Here is a 22,134-nt window from a genome sequence, read left to right as displayed (position 1 = left end):
GTAATATATGTGACCGTACAAAGGAGTGAGGAGAGAATGAAGATACATGAAGCAAAGAAATGACACCAGCTGTTAACTCAAATCCACAGGAAGAAATGAAGAGAGAGACCTGGAAATGGTAAGTAAATATGTTAATATAAAACAACCCTGACCGGGTGTGGTGGCTCACGCCTGTAATCCCAGCACTTTGGGAGGCCGAGGCGGGTGGATTGCCTGAGGTCAGGAGTTCAAGACTAGCCTGGCCAACATGGTGAAACCCTGTCTCTACTAAAAATACAAAAATTATCCAGGCATGTTGGCACATGCCTGTGGTCCCAGCTACTCAGGAGGCTGAGGCAGGAGAATCGCTTGAACCTAGGAGGTGGAGGTTGCAGTGAGCTGAGATCGCACCACTGCACTCCGGCCTGGGTGACAGAGCGAGACTCCGTCTCAAAACAACAACCACCACCACCAAAACAAAACAAACAAACAAAAAAAACCCCTAGCAATATACTTTTTTCTTTTTTCCCTTAGCTTCTTTAAGAGACATAGATTATTATAACACTGTATTTGGAGTTGACAACACAGATAAATGGAATATAACAATGATAGCACCAAGCAGGAGAGGAAATGCAGGTACACCTGGAGTAACGTTTCTGTATTTTACTAGAATTAAGTTAGTATTAATCAAAAGTAGATTTGGATAAATTAGGAAATACATTGTAATTCCTAGGGCAACTACTAAGAAAATACTTTAACACAGAGTTTAAAAATAACCATTTGGGTATAAAACAATTCCCAAATGTGCCTGTCTTCGCTTCGTCACATGATCCTAATCTCAATTCTCCTTGAAGGGCTGGCATTATGTACAGTAACCGAAGAGAACAGAAGGACAGCAGGGACACCACACATCAACCATGCCTGCAAGAACGTCTCAAGAATGGTTTTCTTCCACTGGAGCAAGCAACCCACCCTGACACTTACCCATCTTCTTGATGTACCAGTTCTTTTCGCCATGAGACCTGTTCCAGTACAGGGCCCCTGCCGAGCTCACCAAGGCCATGACCAACAGGATGCCAAACAACACCAGGATCTGTACGTTAGTCACTTTCTCCACATTTGATCTCTTGAGAGGCGCTTTGGTTGAATTCTACACAACAGCGTTGACAGTCAGTAAGGGTCACAGAACAGATTTGGGGCAAGGGGTTGGGGGAAAGAAGGTAAAACAACCATATTTAACAACTGACAAGTAAAAGACTATTTTTTTTTGCCAAACAATCAATGCAGTTCGAAAGTGTACCATGCTCCTGATCAATAGCTAGTTTTAAGTAACGAAGAAAGACAACATACTCTACCAGTTTAGAGTACACATTCCAACATTACATGATTTATTCTGTACTTCTTATGATTATATCATAGCTTAAAATTGTCACTTTCCTTATCTTAGAACACAACAGGCTCTAAATATAGTCCAGTTTCAAAGAAATCAGAACACTGGTAATTCAAGAGAAACTTAGAAATTCCATACCACAAAAATCTAGAGAAGACCTTCACGCTAATAGCACAGTTCTACAATAAATATACAGAGATATTTCTAAAACACATATTTTCCCTCCTGGAGCTCAGAATTTGAGGAATTAAAAAAAAATACACAAATGCATACACATCAATAATGCAAAACAGAACATTAATGGGTTTCAACATAAGTGGATGGACAAAACGTTCACTTGGAGAACTCTGAACAAGAAGCAGGAGCAGCAGGAAGAGTCAGGAAGGGGCTGGGCAGGAGAAAGCTGAGCGGCATCATGAATGATGGAGACAGCAAAGGAGAAACGGAAGGAGAATAGCAATCTTATCACAAGCTTAGCACCTGCCTTCTCACTGCTGTGGGGAAACCAGCCCAGCTGGAGCCGAGGCCAGTGTTGGCAGGAGAGTTGAGAAAGATTCATTAAAGCTGGATTCAAGAACCACTCTAGTTCAGGTGGAAAATTTGGGACTAGATCCTCCTCTCAGCCATGGGAAAGTCAGTAGAACTATTTGAGGAAGACAGTTACGCACCTGAAGTCATTTTATTAAAAAATATCTGAAGGTACTTGTGGTGGGCAAACTAATGACCCCCTCCCCCGCCAGTGATGCCCACATCCTACTTGTGCGGCACTGCGAGTATGTTATATTATTGTATTTTTTGAGATGGAGTCTCACTCAGTTGCCCAGGCTGGAGTCCAGTGGTGTGATCTCAGCTCACTGCAACCTCCACCTCCTGGGTTCAAGTGATTCTCGTGCCTCACCTCCCAAGTAGCTGGGATTATAGGCGCCCACCATCACGCCCGGCTAATTTTTTGTATTTTTAGTAGAGATAGCGTTTCACCATGGTGGCCAGGCTGGTCTCAAACTCCTGACCTCAGGTGATCCACTTGCCTCGGCCTCCCAAAGTGCTGGGATTACAGGCGTAAGCCACCGTGCCTGGCCTGAGTATGCTATTTCATACAGCAAAAGGGACTTTGTGGATGGGATTAAATTAAATTAACAACTGTGAGACAGGGAGCGAGTATCCTGGATCACCCAAGTGGATCCAATCTAACCACAAGGGTCATCAAAAGGGAGAACCTTTCCCAATTGTGCTCAGAGGGAGAGGTGGGGACAGAGAAACGATCAGAGATTCCCCTCTGAAGCCTGCAGAAAAGAGCAGCCAACATCTCGAGTTTTAGCGTAGGGAGTCTACTACTCATAGTAGACTTCTGACCTATAGAACTGCAGCATAATAACTCATGTTTTTTTAAGTCACTAAAACTATGGAATCTGTCACAGCAGCCAGAGGAAACCAGTACAGTAATACAGCAGGTTGGGGAAGGAGACACTGAAGAGAGGAAAGCCACAGGGGAATTATTTATAATCCATTCCTGGAGGTGAAATAATTCCTGACTTAAATTAGAAGCCAGGAATTGGACAGGGAGAGGCTCACAGCATGAGCCTGTAGGTCTCCTTCCATGAATCACCGGCCAGGGCTTTTTTTTTTTTTTTTTGAGACGGAGTCTCGCCCTGTCACCCAAGCTGGAGTGCAGTGGCGCGATCTGGGCTCACTGCAACCTCTGCCTCCCAGGTTCAAGTGATTCTTCTGTCTCAGCCTCCCAAGTAGCTGGGATTACAGGGGTGTGCCACCACGCCTGACTAATTTTTTGTATTTTTAGTAGAGATAGGGTTTCACCACGTTAGCCAGGATGGTCTCGATCTCCTGACCTCATGATCCACCCGCCTCGGCCTCTCAAAGTGCTGGGATTACAGGTGGGAGCCATTGCACCCAGCCAGGCCCAGGCTTTTAGGAGACAACACTGATGTGCCAAGTTTGGATAATCTGAAAGTTTGTAAGGACACTAACCATAAAAATGGTACCTTGTGCCAAACTGAAGTCAGCATTCTTCTTCACTAGTCTCCATGGATGTGATCATTAAAAGAGCTAGGATGACAATGTCTCCAAAGATAAGAATGCAAATAAAGTCACAATGTGAAAATAAAACTGAGATGAAAGCATGAGGCAATTCACTCCTAAGCTCCGAGAAAAATGTATACCACATCACTGAAATTGTTATTTGAATTCTATTAGCAAACCAAAAATACTATTTCCCCATAGTTTTCTTTGGGGGTAGAGGAGTTGGGAGATTGTACTGGTGATTCTGAAAAGCTAAGTCCTTTAAATATTTAAACAACACAGCAGCTTTTTTCCTTTATTTCTACTTTTTTCCCTTTTACTTTATCTCCCTAAATTATTCATCCTTTATGGACTTTAAAAAAAAAATTCCTCAGGAGTCTAAATGGAAATCCATTAGTAAAAGCCAACTTATCATCAATCAAATACTACATCAAGGTCAACTGAGACGACACATCCAGGTCTGGCCTCATGGTAAGGGCCGGCAGGCCAGGTCCAGGACTGGTCATCCTAACTCTTAAAAATGAAGCATGATCTCATCATTCTTAATAAATATTCACTAAATGTACAGGCAGGAAAAAATTACCATAAACCTCATTTCTATACCGCATTTGTTATTGACTTCTGCTCTTTTTCAGTGGCTGAATTCTGGCCAATTAGGAGGATTAGAAAACTTTATCTTTCGTCTAATAGAAGAGGAGCAATCCCAGATCTTCAAGCTTCAACATGTACACTTTGTGGAAAGTCAACCTCAGCCTACTGACTCCCATCCCCTGAACATTTTTACTTGCAATGATCAATGATGAGGTTTTGTTTTTTTGTTTTTTGTTTGTTTGTTTGTTCTTTGGAGACAGAGTCTCATTTTGTCACCTGGCTGGAGTGCAGTGGCACGATCTTGGCACACTGCAACCTCCACCTCCCAGGTTCAAGCTATTCTTGTGCCTCAGCCTCCACAGCAGCTGGAACCACAGGTGCACACCACCACACCCAGCTAATTTTTTGTATTTTTAGTAGAGACAGGGGGTCTCACCATGTTGCCCAGGGTGGTCTTGAACTCCTGAGGTCAGGCAATCTGCCCACCTCAGCCTCCCAATGTGCTAGGATTACAGGTGTGAGCCACTGCACCTGGCCCAGTGATGAGCTTTTAATGTTAAATTCCCACAGGCATTATAAGTTCTTCCATAAAATTCTTAAAGAACCTAGCTACTTCTGTGTCATGGAATTATAAATAGAAACAGGTCAAAATGTCAGACTTTGAAAAAGCTAAAATCAGATCTGTATCTTAGATATTGTATTCCCTCCTGAGGAAACAGGCAATTGAATTCTAGTTAGAAAAAGCTGTCCCCAACCGTTTCGGCACCAGGTACTGGCTTCATGGAAGACAATTTTTCCACAGACTTGGGTGGAGATGGTTTTGGGGTGATTCAAGTGCATCACATTTATTGTGCACTTTAATTCTATGACTCTTACATTGTAGTGTATAACGAAATAATTACACAGCTCACTATAATGCAGAATCAGTGGGAGCCCTGAGCTTGTTTTCCTGCAACTAGACAGTCCCATCTGTGGGTGATGGGAGACACTGACAGATCACTGGGCATTGGATTCTCACAAGGAATGAGAAACCTAGATCCCTTGTGTACGCAGTTCGCAACAGAGTTCATGCTCCCACGAGAATCTGATGCCACCGCTGATTGACAGGAGGCGGAGCTCAGGCAGTAATGTGAGGGATGGGGAGCTGCTGCAAATACAGATGAAGCTTCGCTAGCTTGCTTGCCACTCTCCTCCTGCTGTGGGGCCTGATTCTTCACAGGCCACAGACTGGTACCAGTCCGTGGCTTGGGGCCTGGGGACACCTGGGTGACACTGACTCTGGAGTTTGACTGTTCGTGTTTTGTTTCTTTTATTTGTCTATTTATTTATTTATTTATTTTTGAGATGGAGTCTGGCTCTGTCGCCTAGGCTGGAGGGCAGCAGCACAATCTTGGCTCACTGCAACCTCTGCCTTCTAGGTTCAGGCAATTCTCCTGCCTCGGCCTCCTGAGTAGCTGGGATTACAGGTGTGCACCATCATGCCCAGCTAATTTTTGTATTTTCAGTAGAGAGAGGGTTTCACCATGTTGGCCAGGCTGGTCTCGAACTCCTGACCTCAAGTGATCTACCCGCCTCGGCCTCCCAAAGTGCTGGAATTACAGGCATGAGCCGCTGCACCCGGCCAGACTGCCTGTGTTTTGAATCCTACTAGTTTTGTAAGCTTGGGTTACTCTATGCCACAAGCCTCCTCATCTATAAAATGAGCACAATACTACCTAGTCATTGTGAGGAATAAATGAGTTGATATATGTGCATCACTCAGAATAGTGCATGATTTGTTGTAATTATGTTTGCTGTAATTAGTGTGATAATCTCTCTTTTTCCCATTGAATCAACCAACAGAAATAATAGACATAAATATTTCTACAGGTAAGTAAACTAAACATGAACTGAAGGAACCTTGAAGGAAAAAAGGCATTGAGGTGAGAGACTTTAAAAAAAAAAAAAAAAAAAAAAAACGGTAGAAGAACCCAAAGGCAATTGAGTTTCCTCTCTGTGGTCAAGTAGCACAAGCACAGACAAACTGTTATTTCACAAACAGGATGGCTTCCAGCTATGTGTGTTATATTATATTCCTTTTGAAAGCTCATTATTTTTACCTGTTGTTTCAGCCCTAAAGGTACAGCAGGTCTGGCACAGATGTTTCTGGGGTTTTCCATCATTCTATACAAGAGCAGTCAACAAGCAAGAAGCCTTGCAAAGAGGTTTCTCACCCCTAGGGGCAAGGAAAAGTGCCCCTCACACTCACCGAATGCAAACTCAGTGCATGCCTTACTCACTGAAGAGAAGACGGGAGCGTTTTAAAGGATCATTTAACTCATGTAATATTGTTTTTCTAGAGCAAAAACTCTAGAAAGTTGGTAATACATTGTATTACCAATGTATGCTCCAGAAAACAATATTACAACCTGCAAAAAAAAAAACACCCAGTGTATAAGAAATGTTGGAAAGTGCTTAAATTTATAATATGCACAATCTTAAAAGTAGTATTGGGGCCTTGACCAAATGTGAGCTAACTACCCATGACCTCTCAGCCACTTCATCACAAAAAACAGAAGTAGGCTGGGAACTGTGGCTCATGCCTGTAATCCCAACACTTTGGGAAGCCGAGGTGGGTGGATCGCTTGAGTTCAGAAGTTTAAGACCATCCTGGGCAACATGGTGAAACCCCGTCTCCACAAAAATACAAAAATTAGCCGGGCCTGGTGGCATGTGCCTATAGTCCCAGCTACTCAGGAGGCTGAGGTGGGAGGATGGCTTGAGCCTGGGAGGCTGAGGTTGCAGTGAGCCAAGATCGCGCCACCACACTCCAGCCTGGACAACAAAGCCAGACCTTGTCTCAAAAAACAAACAAAAAGCCAGAAGTAGTGATTTGTGGTTAGCAGAGCTCCCAAAGTGTTCAGCAAGGGTTACTGACACTGCACTATGGGAGTTAAAGGATACTTTCTAGGTGGCAGGGTACTAAACTCTTTTTATTTTTTTTGAAATGGGGTCTCACTATGTCGCCCAGGCTGGTCTCAAACTCCTGTTCCCAAGTGATCCACCCATCTCAGCCTCCTGAGTTCCTGCATGGCTACAGCACTAAACTATTCATCAAGATAAATTCTCCACATGCAGGCTGCTCAGAAAAAATAAACTTAAAGCATTCCAGTCAGCCCTTGTAAATGGATAAGGACCTAGGAGGGGCAATGGATCAAGCACACCTTAGATGCACTAAATAATCCTGATCCACCCAGGAGCTGCCTCTCAGTGTTCACCAACTCTTCATTTTCCTAGCTGCCGTGGGGCCCTCCCGCCTTGCTTCAACACACAAGCTCTGCAACAGGCCACTGAGCCTAGGCCCTACCCTTCCAGCTCCTGAACTTCCCTCTGCACTCCCACTCCCTAAGAGCGATCTCCTCCTTGCCTCACACAGTCAAGGACACGCCTCCTTTGAGCACCCCCAAGCAGAGGGTGCGCCAGTAGACATCTGCATCCTTTGGCCTCTGAGGGTAGTATTCCCGGATGTATATACAAGACCTGGTAATACTTCTGGACCTTTACTCCTTGGATGCCATGTTAAAAAAAAAAAAAAAAACTCACTCATTTGGCTACACTATCGACCTCTCAGTTGCTCCCCATCACTCACTGAAGTCTTAACAACTGGCTCATGGCATTCTTCTCTGGCCCAGCCTCACCATTATCCCATCTTCAGAATCACAGCGCTGACCCATCAAATGCCTTAGTCTCTCATATCCTTACTTGTCAACATCGAATGGCCTTCAACAGCTCTGCCTTTGACTTCTGCTCGCACGGGTCACTCCCAGGTCTCCCATGTGAGAAACTCTCTACCCCCGAAATACAAAGACAAGATGCTACCCACTGATCAGCCTGTCATTCAGCAACTCCAACAACCCTCTTCAACTTCAGGGAGTCTCTCAACCCTTCTAATCCCATCTGTCCTCCCTGTCTTCAACGTGTTTACTAGCTGGGGTGGCCACCAGGGTCTACTGCTTCATCTCCTCTAATACTTACCTCTTTCATCTGACTATCATTTGACCTCAAAGAGGAGATCAACCCAACAGTCTCTCTTCCCTAGCTTGATATCTAAAATGTGCTTCTGCCAGGGGAATCATTTTTAGCATGCAGTCAACTGGCTTCCAACCTAGGTTGAATGACCCTCCTACACACACTGACAGCACTTAGTAATGACACACATTCCAGTGTTTCTCTCTCTACTTTGTCATTCTATATTATTCCTTAGCCCGACTGGATCCCCGAGGTAAGCCTGGGCCTTTCACTATTGCACCTATATGGTCTAGCACTGGACTTGGTATGTGGCCGCTAAATATTTTTAAATCAAGAAATACAGCCAAATGTGCATTGTAGAAGTTACACAAAAGAACAGAGAAGCTGAAAAGCCAATTCTCATTAATAGCCACCATTAGCAAAAATAAGATGCCAAGTGATACCAAAGAAATGTAAGAAATGACATAGAGGGACACTGATTTATGTAGAATTTCAAAAGCTGTCTGGCAAAATACGTCATAATATTAACGTGACCTATAAATTCACAAACAATTTTTTAAAAAACATTAACAGGGAAAAGAGCAAAATTATTTTAACTTCATTTTCTTTGGTATATGAAAATAAACAGTTCAAAATAACTGATTTTAAAGTGTCTAAAGTTCAGTTAAATAAGACAATTTGCTATAAAATTCTACTTAATGGGATAAAGAGAAGAATTAGAAAGAGAAATTTAAAAGTTAGAACTAATCCCCACTTAAGTCCAGAAGATAAGTTAGAATTGATTGTTCCCCTAATCCAGAAAACAAAGACCATTTGAATTTCAGGCATAAGGTAACAAATATCAGATTATCTAGAAGAAGCTACCGAAGGAACTAAATAAAATAAAGGCAGTTTCTTTCCCAATGTAGGTTCACAGACAAACTCGAACTTCCTAATGCAACATCTGCATTTTCCACCTTCCAGTCAATAAAAGCAGAAAGAAGGAAAGAAAAAGACTGAAATCAGCAGAGAACTGTTTTACCTGCATGAGTTTGGTGTCGTGCCCAGTATAAACAACTATGCCAAAGACCCACTGAGTATTTCTAAGCTGCGTGCCTCTTAATAAGATCTGGTCAGGCCCCAGGGCAACAAGGCTAAAATAAAATAAAAGAAACGACAGTTAATGATAGTCTGGAAAATGACCATGAGTTTTCCCCTTAAACATGAACCCACAATAAATCAAATGTTCCCTTTGCTCCAATTTGAACTACTTCACTGAGAAACACAGGCAACAAAGGTCACCACTGGTTTAATCTACCCCAGAAGGACCCATAGAACGTTTTATTTTACATTCATCACTACAGGGACAAAAATGTTTTTTCTATAAAACGTTACGGGGAATTATATCTTTCATGATCCTGTTATGGAACTCAACACCCAGAAAGGAAGCTAAAATAATCCCTGAAGCTGATTCATTTGTAATAAGTATTATTATTGGAAGCACTACTATTGTTGCTATCTGTAAAATAAATCTAGTGTATTTTACAGACTATTATTGGAAGGGAGTACAATGTTAAAAAGCAGCAACCTATCATAGTATCAATTTTTTAAAGGATGACTTAATGAGTAAATAAAGACCTGAGTGATAATTGAGAAATTCAAAATGGGGAACCCATAGAATAGCTCTGTATGCTAAACGAAACCAAGAAGCAGTCACACTTAGTTGTCGTATTACAATCATTTGGGTTGATTCCCATAATCAGGTTCTTCCAAGCTTTGGGTCGTCAAAATATAAAGGCCACCCCAAGAGGCTGGGTTACAGGGTTGGGGGTGCACTGGCCAGAGGCACAAGACAAAAGATGGCCAGAAGGTAGAAACTGCTCCCCAACATCAGAACAAAAGACAACTCCGGAACAACATAACAAATGCCAGAAGGACAAAGATAACAGAATATAGACAGGAGGGCACTGAATATTCTAAAGGAAGAATAAGCGTTCATTTCACTCAACTTCCTAAAAACAAACAAATGCTCCTTAGAAGAAGGTTAGCACACACACACACACACACACACACACACATTTCTGTAACAAGTGTATTAGCTTGTATACACCTCAGATAACTCTCCTATGCTTTTCTGGACAAGTTTAGGCAGCTAAAACCATTTCTCCTGCCTGGCAGAGAACAGGCACAGAAAGAATATGCCACAAGCTTTGAGCCTCATCTGAGGCCCTTGGGCTTAGGGTTTTTTTCTTAAATTTAAGGAAGCCTTCAAATTAATGGAAAGGGTATGAAATCTCACTGTTCTGAAATATTACAAAACTAGGAAACAAACATCTTTTCCAAAGTTCCAGTAATTCTTAGTCACATAGTTTAAAAGACAATGAAGAAAAGACATGTAATACCTTTTCCCATCTAAGTTCAAGTTTCCAGTGAAGTCATAGAGGTGGCGGTTGGGCCCTTCACACTCTATAGTTCCAGATAACTTCATCAGAACTTCACGTGTTTGCATGTCAGCAGTGTGACTCAAACCCTGCAAGATTAAACCAAAGGAGGAAGTCAAACACAGTCTTCTGTGCTTAGGGACACCATTCAGCATCCCTATGGTTAATCAAAAAGAAAAATAAGGCATCTCCAGTGCAATAATTTGGGGGGCTAACAAGTCAAACTGTCATCCCCTCAAGGCAGACTTTGCCAGTAGCTTTTGCCACAACGATCTAATGCAAAAGTGGCAAAAGCATGTTATGAAGCTGAAAGTTAAGATTCTACTACTGTGCTGGAGACATCCGTGCACAAGTAAGAATTAACACACCCCAGTACCTCACAGCAAGTATAATCTACTAGCTGTACTCTAACACTGGTCATAAAGATAGAATAGAGTAGCCCTTCAATATTTTACACTATCTAGCACTCTTCTCTTTTTCTTTAACAGACAGGATCTCACTCTGTCCCCCAGGCTGGAGTGCAGTGATGCAATCATTGTTCACTGCAGCCTCAAAATCCTGGGTTCAAGTGATCCTCCCACCTCAGCCTCCTAAGTAGCTGGGACTACAGGTACATGCCATCATGCCCAGCTATTTTTAAAGTTTTTTGTAGAGATAGGGTCTTGCTATGTTGCCCAGGCTGTAACTCTTCTTTAAATGGAAAAAAAAAAAAGTCTAAAGCAAATATCTACAGTAGAAAAGAAAGATATATGGACAGAATTGCTGAATTCAACTTTAAGCAGCAAACATTTTTTAAGTGTCAAAATGCTTAAAATGTTCATATGTTAAAGACCATTCTTCATTCTTGACTGGGTGCAGTGGCTCACGCCTGTAATCCCAGCACTTTGGGAGGCCAAAGCAGGTGGCTCGCTTGAGTTCAGGAGTTTGAGACCAGCCTGGCCAACATGGTGAAACTCCATCTCTACTAAAAAAATATAAAAATTAAGCCAGGTGTAGTAGCATGAATCTGTAGTCCCAACTACTATGGAGGCTGAGGTGGAAGAATCACTTGAACCCAGGAGGCAGAGACTGTGGTGAGCCGAAGTCGCATCACTGCACTCCAGCCTGGGCAACAGAGCAAGGCTCCATCTCAAAAAAAAAAAAAGAACCAGAAAAAGACTATTCGTAATTCTAGAATTAAAATAAATGGTAAGAATAGTTTTCTTTAAGGCATGGAAGTTTTGTATCTAATTATATCACCCTCTAGGATTAGAATCTTTATTAAACAATGATGTAAACTGGGGTACCTGGAGCTTTTCTGCTCCATTTGTCCACTAAGCTGTGCCCTTCCCAGCTGCTCAGCTTCGCTGAGATGTCCCCTTTCTCCAGCATCACAGGCAGAGAGCTCAATAAGACGCTATATGAAGGCCTGACACCCTTCGTGACCTAGAGTTTGACGCAGCCTGCTTTTTCCAGCTCTCCACATATTCTCTCTCATCATAAATGGCATATTCTTCCCATAGATTCCATTAAGGCTAAGGTATAACCCTTTGTGGCTGAATATTTTATTTCTCTAGAAAAAGATGTGTGGGGACCACATTTGCAGCTGTGTCTACCATAACAACACAAGTCATCAGAGGTGACATTACCTGACGTATTTTAAGGTTCGTCTCCCCATCCAGATTAGCTGTTTCAACATAACACATTGCCTGAGGTTCACTAAGGAGAGAGAAAAAAAGAGCCAAGTTTCATAAGGTCCTTTCCACAAATTCACAGCTTAGAAAATCTCCATCATGGAATCTATGTCTGCTGATTGGCCCTTCAAAATAAATTGTTATAAATAACCACTACAGTAGGAGTAATGGATGAAAAAGGAAACACACACTCATCTTTGGGACTCAGCACGAGTACAGAGTCATTTGCCCAGATGATCTCCCCTTGTGAGCCCCACATAGTGACTGCTGAGCCTCAAGAAGATAGGGAAGAACTGAAGATGAAAGAGAAGGGAAAACACGTGATGTCCCCACTCAGACCCAACCACTGGGTTCAGGCAGTCCTTCAAGTCTGGGGCTGGGCCTGACCGAAAAGGCTGCCCAAGGCATGGCCAGTAGAAACACACATTTTTTGAAGAAAACAGCAGCCAGGGGAGTTGAAGGATCAACGTATAGGCTTGGCAAGGCTTTGCTTCTATGCCATTTTTACAATCTTAAGGCCAACTTTTTAATCAAAACACCTAGCATTAAAGACAGAAAACTCAAAGAATAAAAATAAGCATAACAGATATTATACTTCTATTTCTAATCTTTGAGTTTAGCTACATTGACATAGTTAGTGATTAACCACCCTCTGCCTCAAAAACTAGAAAAAAAACACTAGTTAAAGTAAAATCCCCTAGCACTGCCTTTATGGGCTCTAAGGCCTTAGCAAATTGTTTAGTCTCTCTGTATCTCAGTCTTGTCATGTACAAAGGAAGTCTATCCAGGGTTATTGGGAAGATTAAGTGGGACAACTTCCTCAACAGGCTGTTTGGCACACACACAGCACACACTCAGACACTAATAGTGAGCATGCTGGAAACATGATGTCAGCTCAAGCAACCCCGTATTATGACCAAGTCAAAAAAAAAAAAACAAAAAACTGGCTGGGCACTGTGGCTCACGCTTGTAAGCCCAGCACTTTGAGAGGACGAGGCAGGAGGATTGCTTGAGGCCAGGAGTTCCAGAATCAGCTTGGTCAACGTCTACAAAAAAATTTTTTAAATTAGCCAGGCGTGGTGGCATGCACCTGTAGTCCCAGCTACTCAGGAAGCTGAGATGGGAGGATCACTTGAGCCCAGGAGTTTGAACTTACAGTGAGTTATAACCGAGCCACTGCACTTCAGCCTGGGTGATGGAGTAAGACCTTGTCTCCAAAACAAAACACGCACACACACACACACACACACACACACACACACTAAATTTTCTAGGGTCACAGCCAAGACTTAAAGTCCGAACTACCAAGTGATGAATACTTTAATATTTCTAAGAGATTCTTTGTTGTCAATGAATAGGGACAAATACAAATCCTGCCCTGTGTTATTGGTTCTTTCTCCCCCTCCATAGGCCTGGGGTCCTATTTTTAAATCTATTATCTCAAGCAGAAAATTAATACTTAGGCTTAAAATCCAATGAGTGATTAACTTCAATACAACAAATGCCATCTGCAATCAAAGAAAATGCAAACGGCCTGCGGATCTATGATTCCCAACAGTGTATAAATATAGGAAGTTATAGTCCTAACGTCACACAAGTTAATCTTGAATTCAAGAAGAGATGTCAATTCTCATCCTAATTTTGGCTTTCTTTCCTAGCTATATACTTTCACGCATCGAGCCCAAAAAAAGTCAAGAATTGCACTGAGTGATGATGCCTTCCTAGAATAAAACTACCTAGAGAAAGTGAAAATGATACTTGGATAGAAAAGGGGCAAAACATGGACGGATGAAGAGCAAACACCATCTGCTGGTCATGATTACACTGAGAACACACCTGAGATTCTTGAACAGCTATTAAAGTGCAGCACTGGGTTCTGCAGGACAGACTGCTGGCAAGGCCCATCGGGAAACAGATTCTGAAATCTCGGATATGCTGCCACCTGACATTAATGATGGACCCTCCACTGCTCTTGACTCAGTATCCCTATAAATAAGAAATACCCACCACACAGCCAGGAGACTAAGTGGAGACGATACACACAAAGGAGTTCAGAGAAAGCACAAAGGAATGAACGGGAGAAAGAAACCAAGGGTCTTGGCAGGAGAAGGCAAATGACAAGAAATGGAGGAACGGGACAGAGAGAGGGTGGTAGAACGAAACATGTAGCTCAAGACTGCTCCAGTCGCTGCTTAATATTTTATGGTTCTTAACATTTATTGCAAAAAAAAAAAAAGGTGCCCACTAGCCCAGCTAACCTGGAGGACAGCAGGACCACATCGGCTGGAAGATACTGCCCATTGACGACCTTCACGATGTCTCCCACTGCCACCTAGAGAGCCAGGGACGAGCACAAAGAGGCATGAAAGAAAAGAAACAAAACACACACGGTGAAAAAGGTGCTTAAATATTTGAAGGAAAAAATTATTCTATAACTAAGCCATGAAGTTTAAGATGCAGAAGCCCAAATTATTTTCCTTGACAAGAACAAAAGGAAAGTGCTTCCAGGCAGACACTGGTAAGGTTGCCTTTTTTGCAATGATGTTGAATAAAAAAGGAAAGGGAGAGGGAGTCAGAACAGCTAGAAAGATCTCGTTTTCTTCCAATTATCCATCCATTTACAAATACTTGAGCATTTCCATAGCTGTACACAGTAGGGTAGAATGGTCACCCACACACTGCCAAAGCCCGCCTAATGCCTGGGCTCAATCCCCACTGCACCCCCGATGAGCTGTGTAACGATGAACAAGTTCTGTAAACTCTGTGTGCCTCAGTTTCCTCGTCGATATAATGAAGGTAAAGGCACATATTTCATAGAGAGACTGTAAGGATCAACTAAGTTAACACACGTAAATTTTTCTCTGTTTTGCAAATTGAGATGCAGAGAACAAAATAACTTGATCACAGTAATACAGCCACTGAGCATTAGAACCGGGGTTCAAAACTGGCAAGCTGCACGGAAGACCCATGCTCTGATTAAAAGGCAACAGGAAATTCACCCACGAAAAGTGCACCTAAAAGGCCCCCTGGAAATACACCACATAAAATGGAGAAGATTTGTACAGCCTCAAGAAATTTCCAGAAAAAGGATCACGGCCAAAGTCAGAGACCACCTTGGGGAACAGACTCCACCAGACAGAAGATCCCAAGCCAAGGAAAAGGGCTGTAGTCTCCAAAACGGCACCACGGCCAAGTGTCTACAAATCCTTTCAGTAACATTGCAGAAAGCACCAGGGTGGAGAGAACTGGGGCTTTCAAATCAGGCAAGCCTAAGTCCAGTCCTAGCTTTATAACCGTGTGCTGGCTTTGCGATCTCGGCAAGCTGCTTCGCCTCTCAGCGCCCCAGCATCTCACGTCTGAAACAGGAAAACAGTGCCACCGGCCTTGTAAGGTGAATGCAGTGACTAAGGAAGTATACACAGCACCTAGCATAAAGCAGGTCCATATAAATGTCAGTCTCCATCAGCGGGAGCATAACTGAAAGGACATCGTGAGCGTGAAAGTCAAGGACATTAGAATTCTCTGATGATACTAGAAGACCATTCCGAATACAGTAATAATTGCAAAGCTCAAAATGAGCACTTATGCTTTTGATTTCCTCTTCTAGCCATGTTACTATTCTCTTAGAAACCAGGAATTTCAAGTGATATGATACTTGTGAAAAACTACCAGATCTTAGAAGCTAGCAGGTGCCCATGTTTAATTTTCTACTGGGAAAAAGGCAAATGTACCGAAAGGTATCCTACTGGTGCTTTAAGTTGTTTATTGAAGTGTCTGGGGAAAATGCCACAAAGCTATTTTAACAACCACCAGTACAAAAGCAAGGGATGTTATGTGAATTGAAAGTGTTTTTTAAAAGTAAAACTATTTGGGCCAGGTGCAGTGGCTCATGCCTATAATCCCAACACTTTGGGAGGCCGAAGCAGGCAGATCACTTGAGGTCAGGAGTTCAAGACCAGCCTGGCCAACATGGTGAAACCCTCATCTCACTAAAAAAAAAAAAAGAAATTAGCCAGGCGTGGTGGTGGACAACTGTAGTCCCAGCTACTCGGGAGGCTGAGGCAGGAGAATCGCTTGAACCCAGGAGGCAGAAGTTGCAGTGAGCCGAGACAGCGTCACTGCACTCTAGCCTGAGCAACAGAGTGAGACTCTGTCTAAAAAAAAAAAAAGTAAAAATATCTCATATAAATAGCTTAATTACATATAAAAATCAGAAGAAGTAATTAGTAAAGAAAAAATCACTAGAAAGGAAAATTTGTCATGTTTTCCAAAGAAACAAGGCAGTGGATTTTTTAAAATTCCAAGTGGGAGGACAAGAGAAATTATGGCTTTCTCTCATCTTTACTCTCTAAATAAAGCAACATTCATATGCCAGTAACCAAGTACTAAGAAGTTTTATGTACATGAGAAACGACTTACTTGGATTTTGCTTGAAAAAAAATTTTTTTGGTTGTTTGTTTTCTGTTTTTGAGACAGGGTCTCACTCTATCACCCAAAATGGAGTGCAGTGGCCTGATCAAGGCTCACTGCAATCTCCGCCTCCCACGCTCAAATGATCTCCCACCTCAGCCTCCTGAGTAGCTGGGATTATAGGCACGCACCACCATGCCTGGCTGATTTTTGTATTTTTTTGTAGAGATGGGGTTTGGCCATGTTTGGCCAGGCTGGCCTTGAGCTCCTGAGCTCAAGTGATCCACCCACCTCAGCCTTCCAAAGTGCTGGGATTGCAGGCGTGAGTGTGACCAGCCTGGAAATGGTTTTCTATTTAATGTGCTTAAGTGATTGTTCCTTGTGTGTGCAATACTCCCTCAAAGAATTAGTACAGTGAGAACAGAAACCCTCCAGATCCCTGAATCCACTCTAGCCTCAGAGAGTTCCTCAAGTCTCTTAATTTTGAGGAAGTAGCTGAAAGATCCTCTCGAAGTCAATCAAAGCCACTGAGATCCACCTGAGAGCTGCCTCTCGGTGCTCACCATTGACTCAGCTACAGCCCAGGCGACGGCACACCTGAGCTTCAGCACTTCAGATTAGATTACTAGCATTTGGGGGACCTTAAGGACAGCCAGCTCCCCCTTGCCTGACATCTCTGCCCTCTCCTGTATTCTCATCCTCACACTGAACTACTCACAGTTCCGCAGCTAGTTACCCCCGATTCACCCTTCAAGAGGCACTAGAGCGTCTCTGGAGGGCAGACTTTCCTGATCTGAACCACTGCATCTAGATAGGTGGCCCCTCCCAGCTGTTCCCAAGGTGGACGCTTTCTCCTACACAGAGCTCAACAACTGCCCTGCATTAGGTTAGTTGCCTCTCTCTCCCAGGACACCGATGGTTCTTGAGTGTGCTCCCTAAACCATTGGCTTCAGCCTCAACTAATAATTTGTTTAAATGTGCAAATTCTAGGGCCCCACCCGAGACCCAGTGAATCCGATAGCCTGGGAGTGGGGCCCAGCCATCTGGGTGCTAGCAGCCCTGCGGACGGTGACTGGGAAGCCCACTGAAGTTTGAAACTCCTTAAGGGAAGTGCTGTGCTTCATTCTTCCCATACCTAGTGCAATCTCTAACACATGCCAGGAGTCCACTGAAATACAACAAGTATATACATTTTAAATGGAAATAAAAATGCATGTGGTACAATATATAACCGGCGTTTCTTTGTTATTGTTGTTTTGCTCCCAAATGAACATTGGGAACAGTCATGAGTTTCAGGAGTCTGCAAAGCCGTCAGCTCCTGGACCATCAATCAGAGACCATCACTCCATTTTCTGCTGTTTCAAGTAATGTCAGGCCCTCAGAATCCAAATCATTCTTCACTCTAGCTGATACTGATACCTTTCTGGGGAGGGAGTAACAAGAAGGACCCTAGAGAAATAGAGGGGCAATTTCCCAGTCCTGGGAGAACCCCTGAATCCCTTTAGCATTGGGAGCGTTTCTCCCACCGTGTGTCAAGAATTCCCAACCTCCTGACAAAGAACCACGACCTTTCCAAACGTGAGGCTGATGAACATTTGCAACACAGGACTTCAAGACTGCTGCAAAGGTGAAGGTGTTACTGCAAAACCCTTTTATAAAGGAGAAATTTCTTTAAAGGGTGGGGGAATTCTCCTAAAACAAAGTAAAGTAAAACGAAAACTAAAGCAAATGCTGCAGTTATCATATCACGGGCATTTTTCAGATATAAAAGACTGTAAGAGGCATTTAAAAACATTGTTTACTAAATGTTTAGCAAGAAACACTATTTCAAGTTACCTTTCTAAAACGTCGTTTTCTTTCGAAATCATGTTCATCGGCTATGAGAGTCATCCCCCAACACATCCTGTGTCCATTAAGAAGGTCCAGCTAAAACACTCATTTTATCAGATATAAAATACCCAGATGGTATGGCAGATTTCTTCTAAATTTTCTACTCATCACCATAAACAACCAAAAAACCACACCATTCTTCAAGCCTCTAAACCTCATACATCCGGGGACGTGGAGGCAAAGCTTTCCTTGCTATTATTAAGAGCAGCTAACCACTGTGCTAGAACGGAAACGGGGTGGTTTCTTACCCCCATTCCACCATTCTGTAGTTAATGACCTTTCCACCCAAAAATGTTAGAAGTGAGAATCACAAATGCTAAAAACAAAAATAAACTTTGACTTAGATTAAGACAACAGAGGACCAGGGAAAATGTTTCTCAAATTGGATTTAGAAACTAGAAAATACTTAGAGATTTCAGAAATGTCAGTCAGGAGCAATGAAGTTCATAGCTTGAAGTGACACATTGGGCCCTTACTAGAAGGGGCAGGGGACAGAGTAAATATGACTCAGGTCTCAGCAGACCTCACGGAAAACTCTACCATGTCTTAATACAAACTTTATACTGCAATCAAGACCAGCCATTCATTACACGTCTTCAAACCAAAAGTACTGGTACATCTTTAAAATTAGTTTTTACCTCTTTCCACATAATGGTATGCCACATACCATTTCTTAACACTGAAAAAGAGAAATAAAATATTGGTTAATACTGGTAATAAATCGAATCAGTTTCCTAAAATCCAAAAGCCTTCTTTTAGAATTCCATTTATTAATTCTAACATACCCTATCTTTAGCCATGATGGCATAACATCAGCACCCCCACTCAAAATGGAACACCAGTGTATATATATTACACCAGTGTATATATATTACCTCTGTAATATATATACATTATAATGCATACACATCAATGTTTATGTATGTAAGTTAAATCTAGTTATTTTCAGCCCAGAAGAAAAAAAAAAGGCCTGTTGTTCCACAATTTAAAAAAAAACTAAACAGCTGGGCACGGTGGCTCATACCTGTAATCCTAACACTTTGGGAAGACAAGGCAGGCAGATAGGTTGAGCCAAGATGTTTGAGACTAGCCTGGGCAACATGGTGAAACTCATCTCTACCAAAAATACAAAAATTAGTCGGGGGTGGTGGTGCATGCCTATAGTCCCAGCTACTCAGGAGGCTGAGGTGGGAAGATCACCTGAGCCTGGGAGGTCAAAGCTACAGGGTACCATGATCACGGCACTGCACTTCAGCCTGGGGAACAGGAGTGAGACCCTGTCTCAAAAAATTAAACAAACAAACAAAAAATTGATGTTGTAGAAATAAAACAATAAGAAGTAGAAGATGGAAGTAAGGAGAGATTATAAATGAAGGACGTGAATGCTTAGACTTTTATGGACATAAAACTGTCTAGTTCCTGAAAATTACAACCTTTTCTAACATTCTAAAATACACAAATGCTGTTCAAATCTTAATTATTAGGACTAAAATCATGTTCAATTTGTTTGTTATTTTACTGTTTCTTTGAAGTATTTTATAGATCATCTTCCCAATTTATCTCAATACCATTCACTACTTATTTAAAATTCCTTAAATGCAGGCCTTATTCTTAAGTTTTCCAGTGGAAAAAGTGATTCAGCCTGGGATCTTACCTATGGTTTTCTTTTTGTTAACTGCATTGTCTGCCTTGTGTCGCTTCTGTTACAGAAAGAGAGAAAATAGTTCTAACAAAACTTCCACATGAATAATTGAAATAGCAAACAGAACAATCAGGAAATTACAGGGGACAAGGAAACTAACTGCCAACAATGCTCATGCTGTAAAATCCAATTCGACAATTTTGTGATCTATCAGCACTCCCTAAGTTTAGAAGTGCTCTCCTCTAGTTTCAGTTATTTTATTGTGGTTCTGGCACTTGGAAGTACAAAACTTTTCACTCCTTGCTTTAGATCAGACTGAAATGATTATTCAGTATGACAAACCCAGCAACAAACAGCCAACTTCATTTTATTGATAAAGTAACGTTGCTTCAATGTGTACAGGTTGAGGATCCCTTATCTGACATGCTCGGGACCCAAAGCGTTTCATGTTTCAGATTGTTTCAGATCTTGGAGTATTTGCATATACCCAATGAGGTAGTATCTCCGGGATGGGACCCAAGTCTCAACATGAAACTGATTTATGTTTCATATTCACTTTATACACATAGCCTTCATACAGTGTTTATAATAATTTTGTGCAACCATCACATGAGGTCAGGTGTGGAGTTTTCCACTTGTGGCATCATGTCGGCATGCAAAAAGTTCTGGATTTTGAAGCATTTCAGATTTGGGGTTTTTGGATTTAGGGATGCTTAACCTGTATTATATTTATTTACATACCTATTTTTTTAAATATTCATTTACGTACCTATTTATTTACGTACCTATTCCCAGAAAGATGCATATATGTTTGTGAAAGCAAGGTGTATATATGTGTGTGTAAGGGAGGAGAGGAAGATCCAGAGACAGAGAGACAGCACATACAAACATATATATATATATATATATATATATATTGTGTGTGTGTGTATATATACATAGACACACACACACAAATATATAGGGGGAGAGAGAGTAAGAAAGAGAGAGAAAAGGAACATAGTTGTTGTAGCCAATGAACTTGGAGCTACACTAGGATGATTGTGAGGGGAGAAGATTCTTGTAAAGTTGCCTCAGGCAGAGCGAGACAGTGCTGCCATCCTAGACAGCACAGCAATCCTTCATTTGCTGCCCAAATTAGTAAGCTCTAAAGCAGGCTATAAGGAACATCAGTGATAAAAATCAATGGGGCTCCAGAGACCTAATATTTGAAAACAAAGTTGGAACTGTTTAGTGTCACTGTACAGGTATTTAGGACACTCCGAGTACACATCCCCTCCCCCAAAAAATATCATCAGGCATCTAAAAAGGCTGGTTCAGCTATAGCCCGATTTTCTGCCTTAAATACATCACCGAGGCAACACATAAGTTATGATCTACTGCATACAATGATTTCATTATCCAAAAGCAAAAACTTACAAAATCTTCTACAATCTCTTTGATGCCTGCAATTGTTAAAATAATGATCAATGGCACCAGGGTGGTATATCTTCCTGTTGGAGATACATCTGGAATTTGCTGGAAGATAAGAGACCACAAGTAGGAAGTTGGCACATAAAAATCCTCTCCATAAGAAGAAAATTATGGCAGTCACGCACAGTTCACACTTTGGCAGTTCTGTTCCATTTCTGTTACTCAAAATAATGACCTTACTTTAAAACTAGCTATGTATTTTACATATTTTTAAAAATTTTATCCAACCTTTGTTATGTGTTTGGAACAGAAAAAGGCTTAAAAGTGTGGCCCTAAGGCCACTTCTCAATGCCTCCTTCAGTCACTGCAATCATCCTTAAGGCCACACCAAAAGAAGTCTCCCTGTAGATGAAGTCAGGCTTGTTCACTCTATCAAACAATGACCGGAGGAGGGAAACAAACTCTATTCCAGGATGATAACACTTTAGCAGTTAAGGAACCTTTTAGCAAAGTCTCATTTTACATTTAATTAAGGTTGCGAATTCCAAGGAACTGTTAAAAAACCATTACCTGTAATAAGGCAATGAAGAGAAAGAAGGCATTAGCAGCTCTTCTAATCTGCTCATACAAGAATCGAGGTAGAAATGTCAACACGCTGTACTTGGCCGTACTGTAAGTGCA

General features: G+C 42.0%; 1 protein-coding gene across 1 annotated transcript in view; it reads right to left on the bottom strand.

Annotated features, from left to right (window-relative positions):
- LOC108515307 (phospholipid-transporting ATPase IB) overlaps positions 1–22,134 on the bottom strand; it is a 128,159-nt gene that overhangs the window by 44,463 nt on the left and 61,562 nt on the right. The window contains exons 3-11 of the mRNA XM_017852053.1: positions 22,024–22,123; positions 21,460–21,558; positions 20,053–20,098; positions 19,037–19,077; positions 14,357–14,430; positions 12,054–12,123; positions 10,387–10,514; positions 9,027–9,138; positions 964–1,129 (exon numbers count right to left, since the gene is read on the bottom strand). Coding sequence (XP_017707542.1) covers positions 964–1,129; positions 9,027–9,138; positions 10,387–10,514; positions 12,054–12,123; positions 14,357–14,430; positions 19,037–19,077; positions 20,053–20,098; positions 21,460–21,558; positions 22,024–22,123 — 836 coding nt within the window. The remainder of the gene's footprint in view (positions 1–963; positions 1,130–9,026; positions 9,139–10,386; positions 10,515–12,053; positions 12,124–14,356; positions 14,431–19,036; positions 19,078–20,052; positions 20,099–21,459; positions 21,559–22,023; positions 22,124–22,134) is intronic.

The sequence above is a fragment of the Rhinopithecus bieti genome, unplaced genomic scaffold (genome assembly GCF_001698545.2).
Source record: "Rhinopithecus bieti isolate Rb0 unplaced genomic scaffold, ASM169854v2 scaffold_2247, whole genome shotgun sequence".
Taxonomy (NCBI): domain Eukaryota; kingdom Metazoa; phylum Chordata; class Mammalia; order Primates; family Cercopithecidae; genus Rhinopithecus; species Rhinopithecus bieti.
The sequence above is the reverse complement of the archived record's forward strand: the minus strand, read 5'-3'. Positions and strand labels throughout refer to the sequence as shown.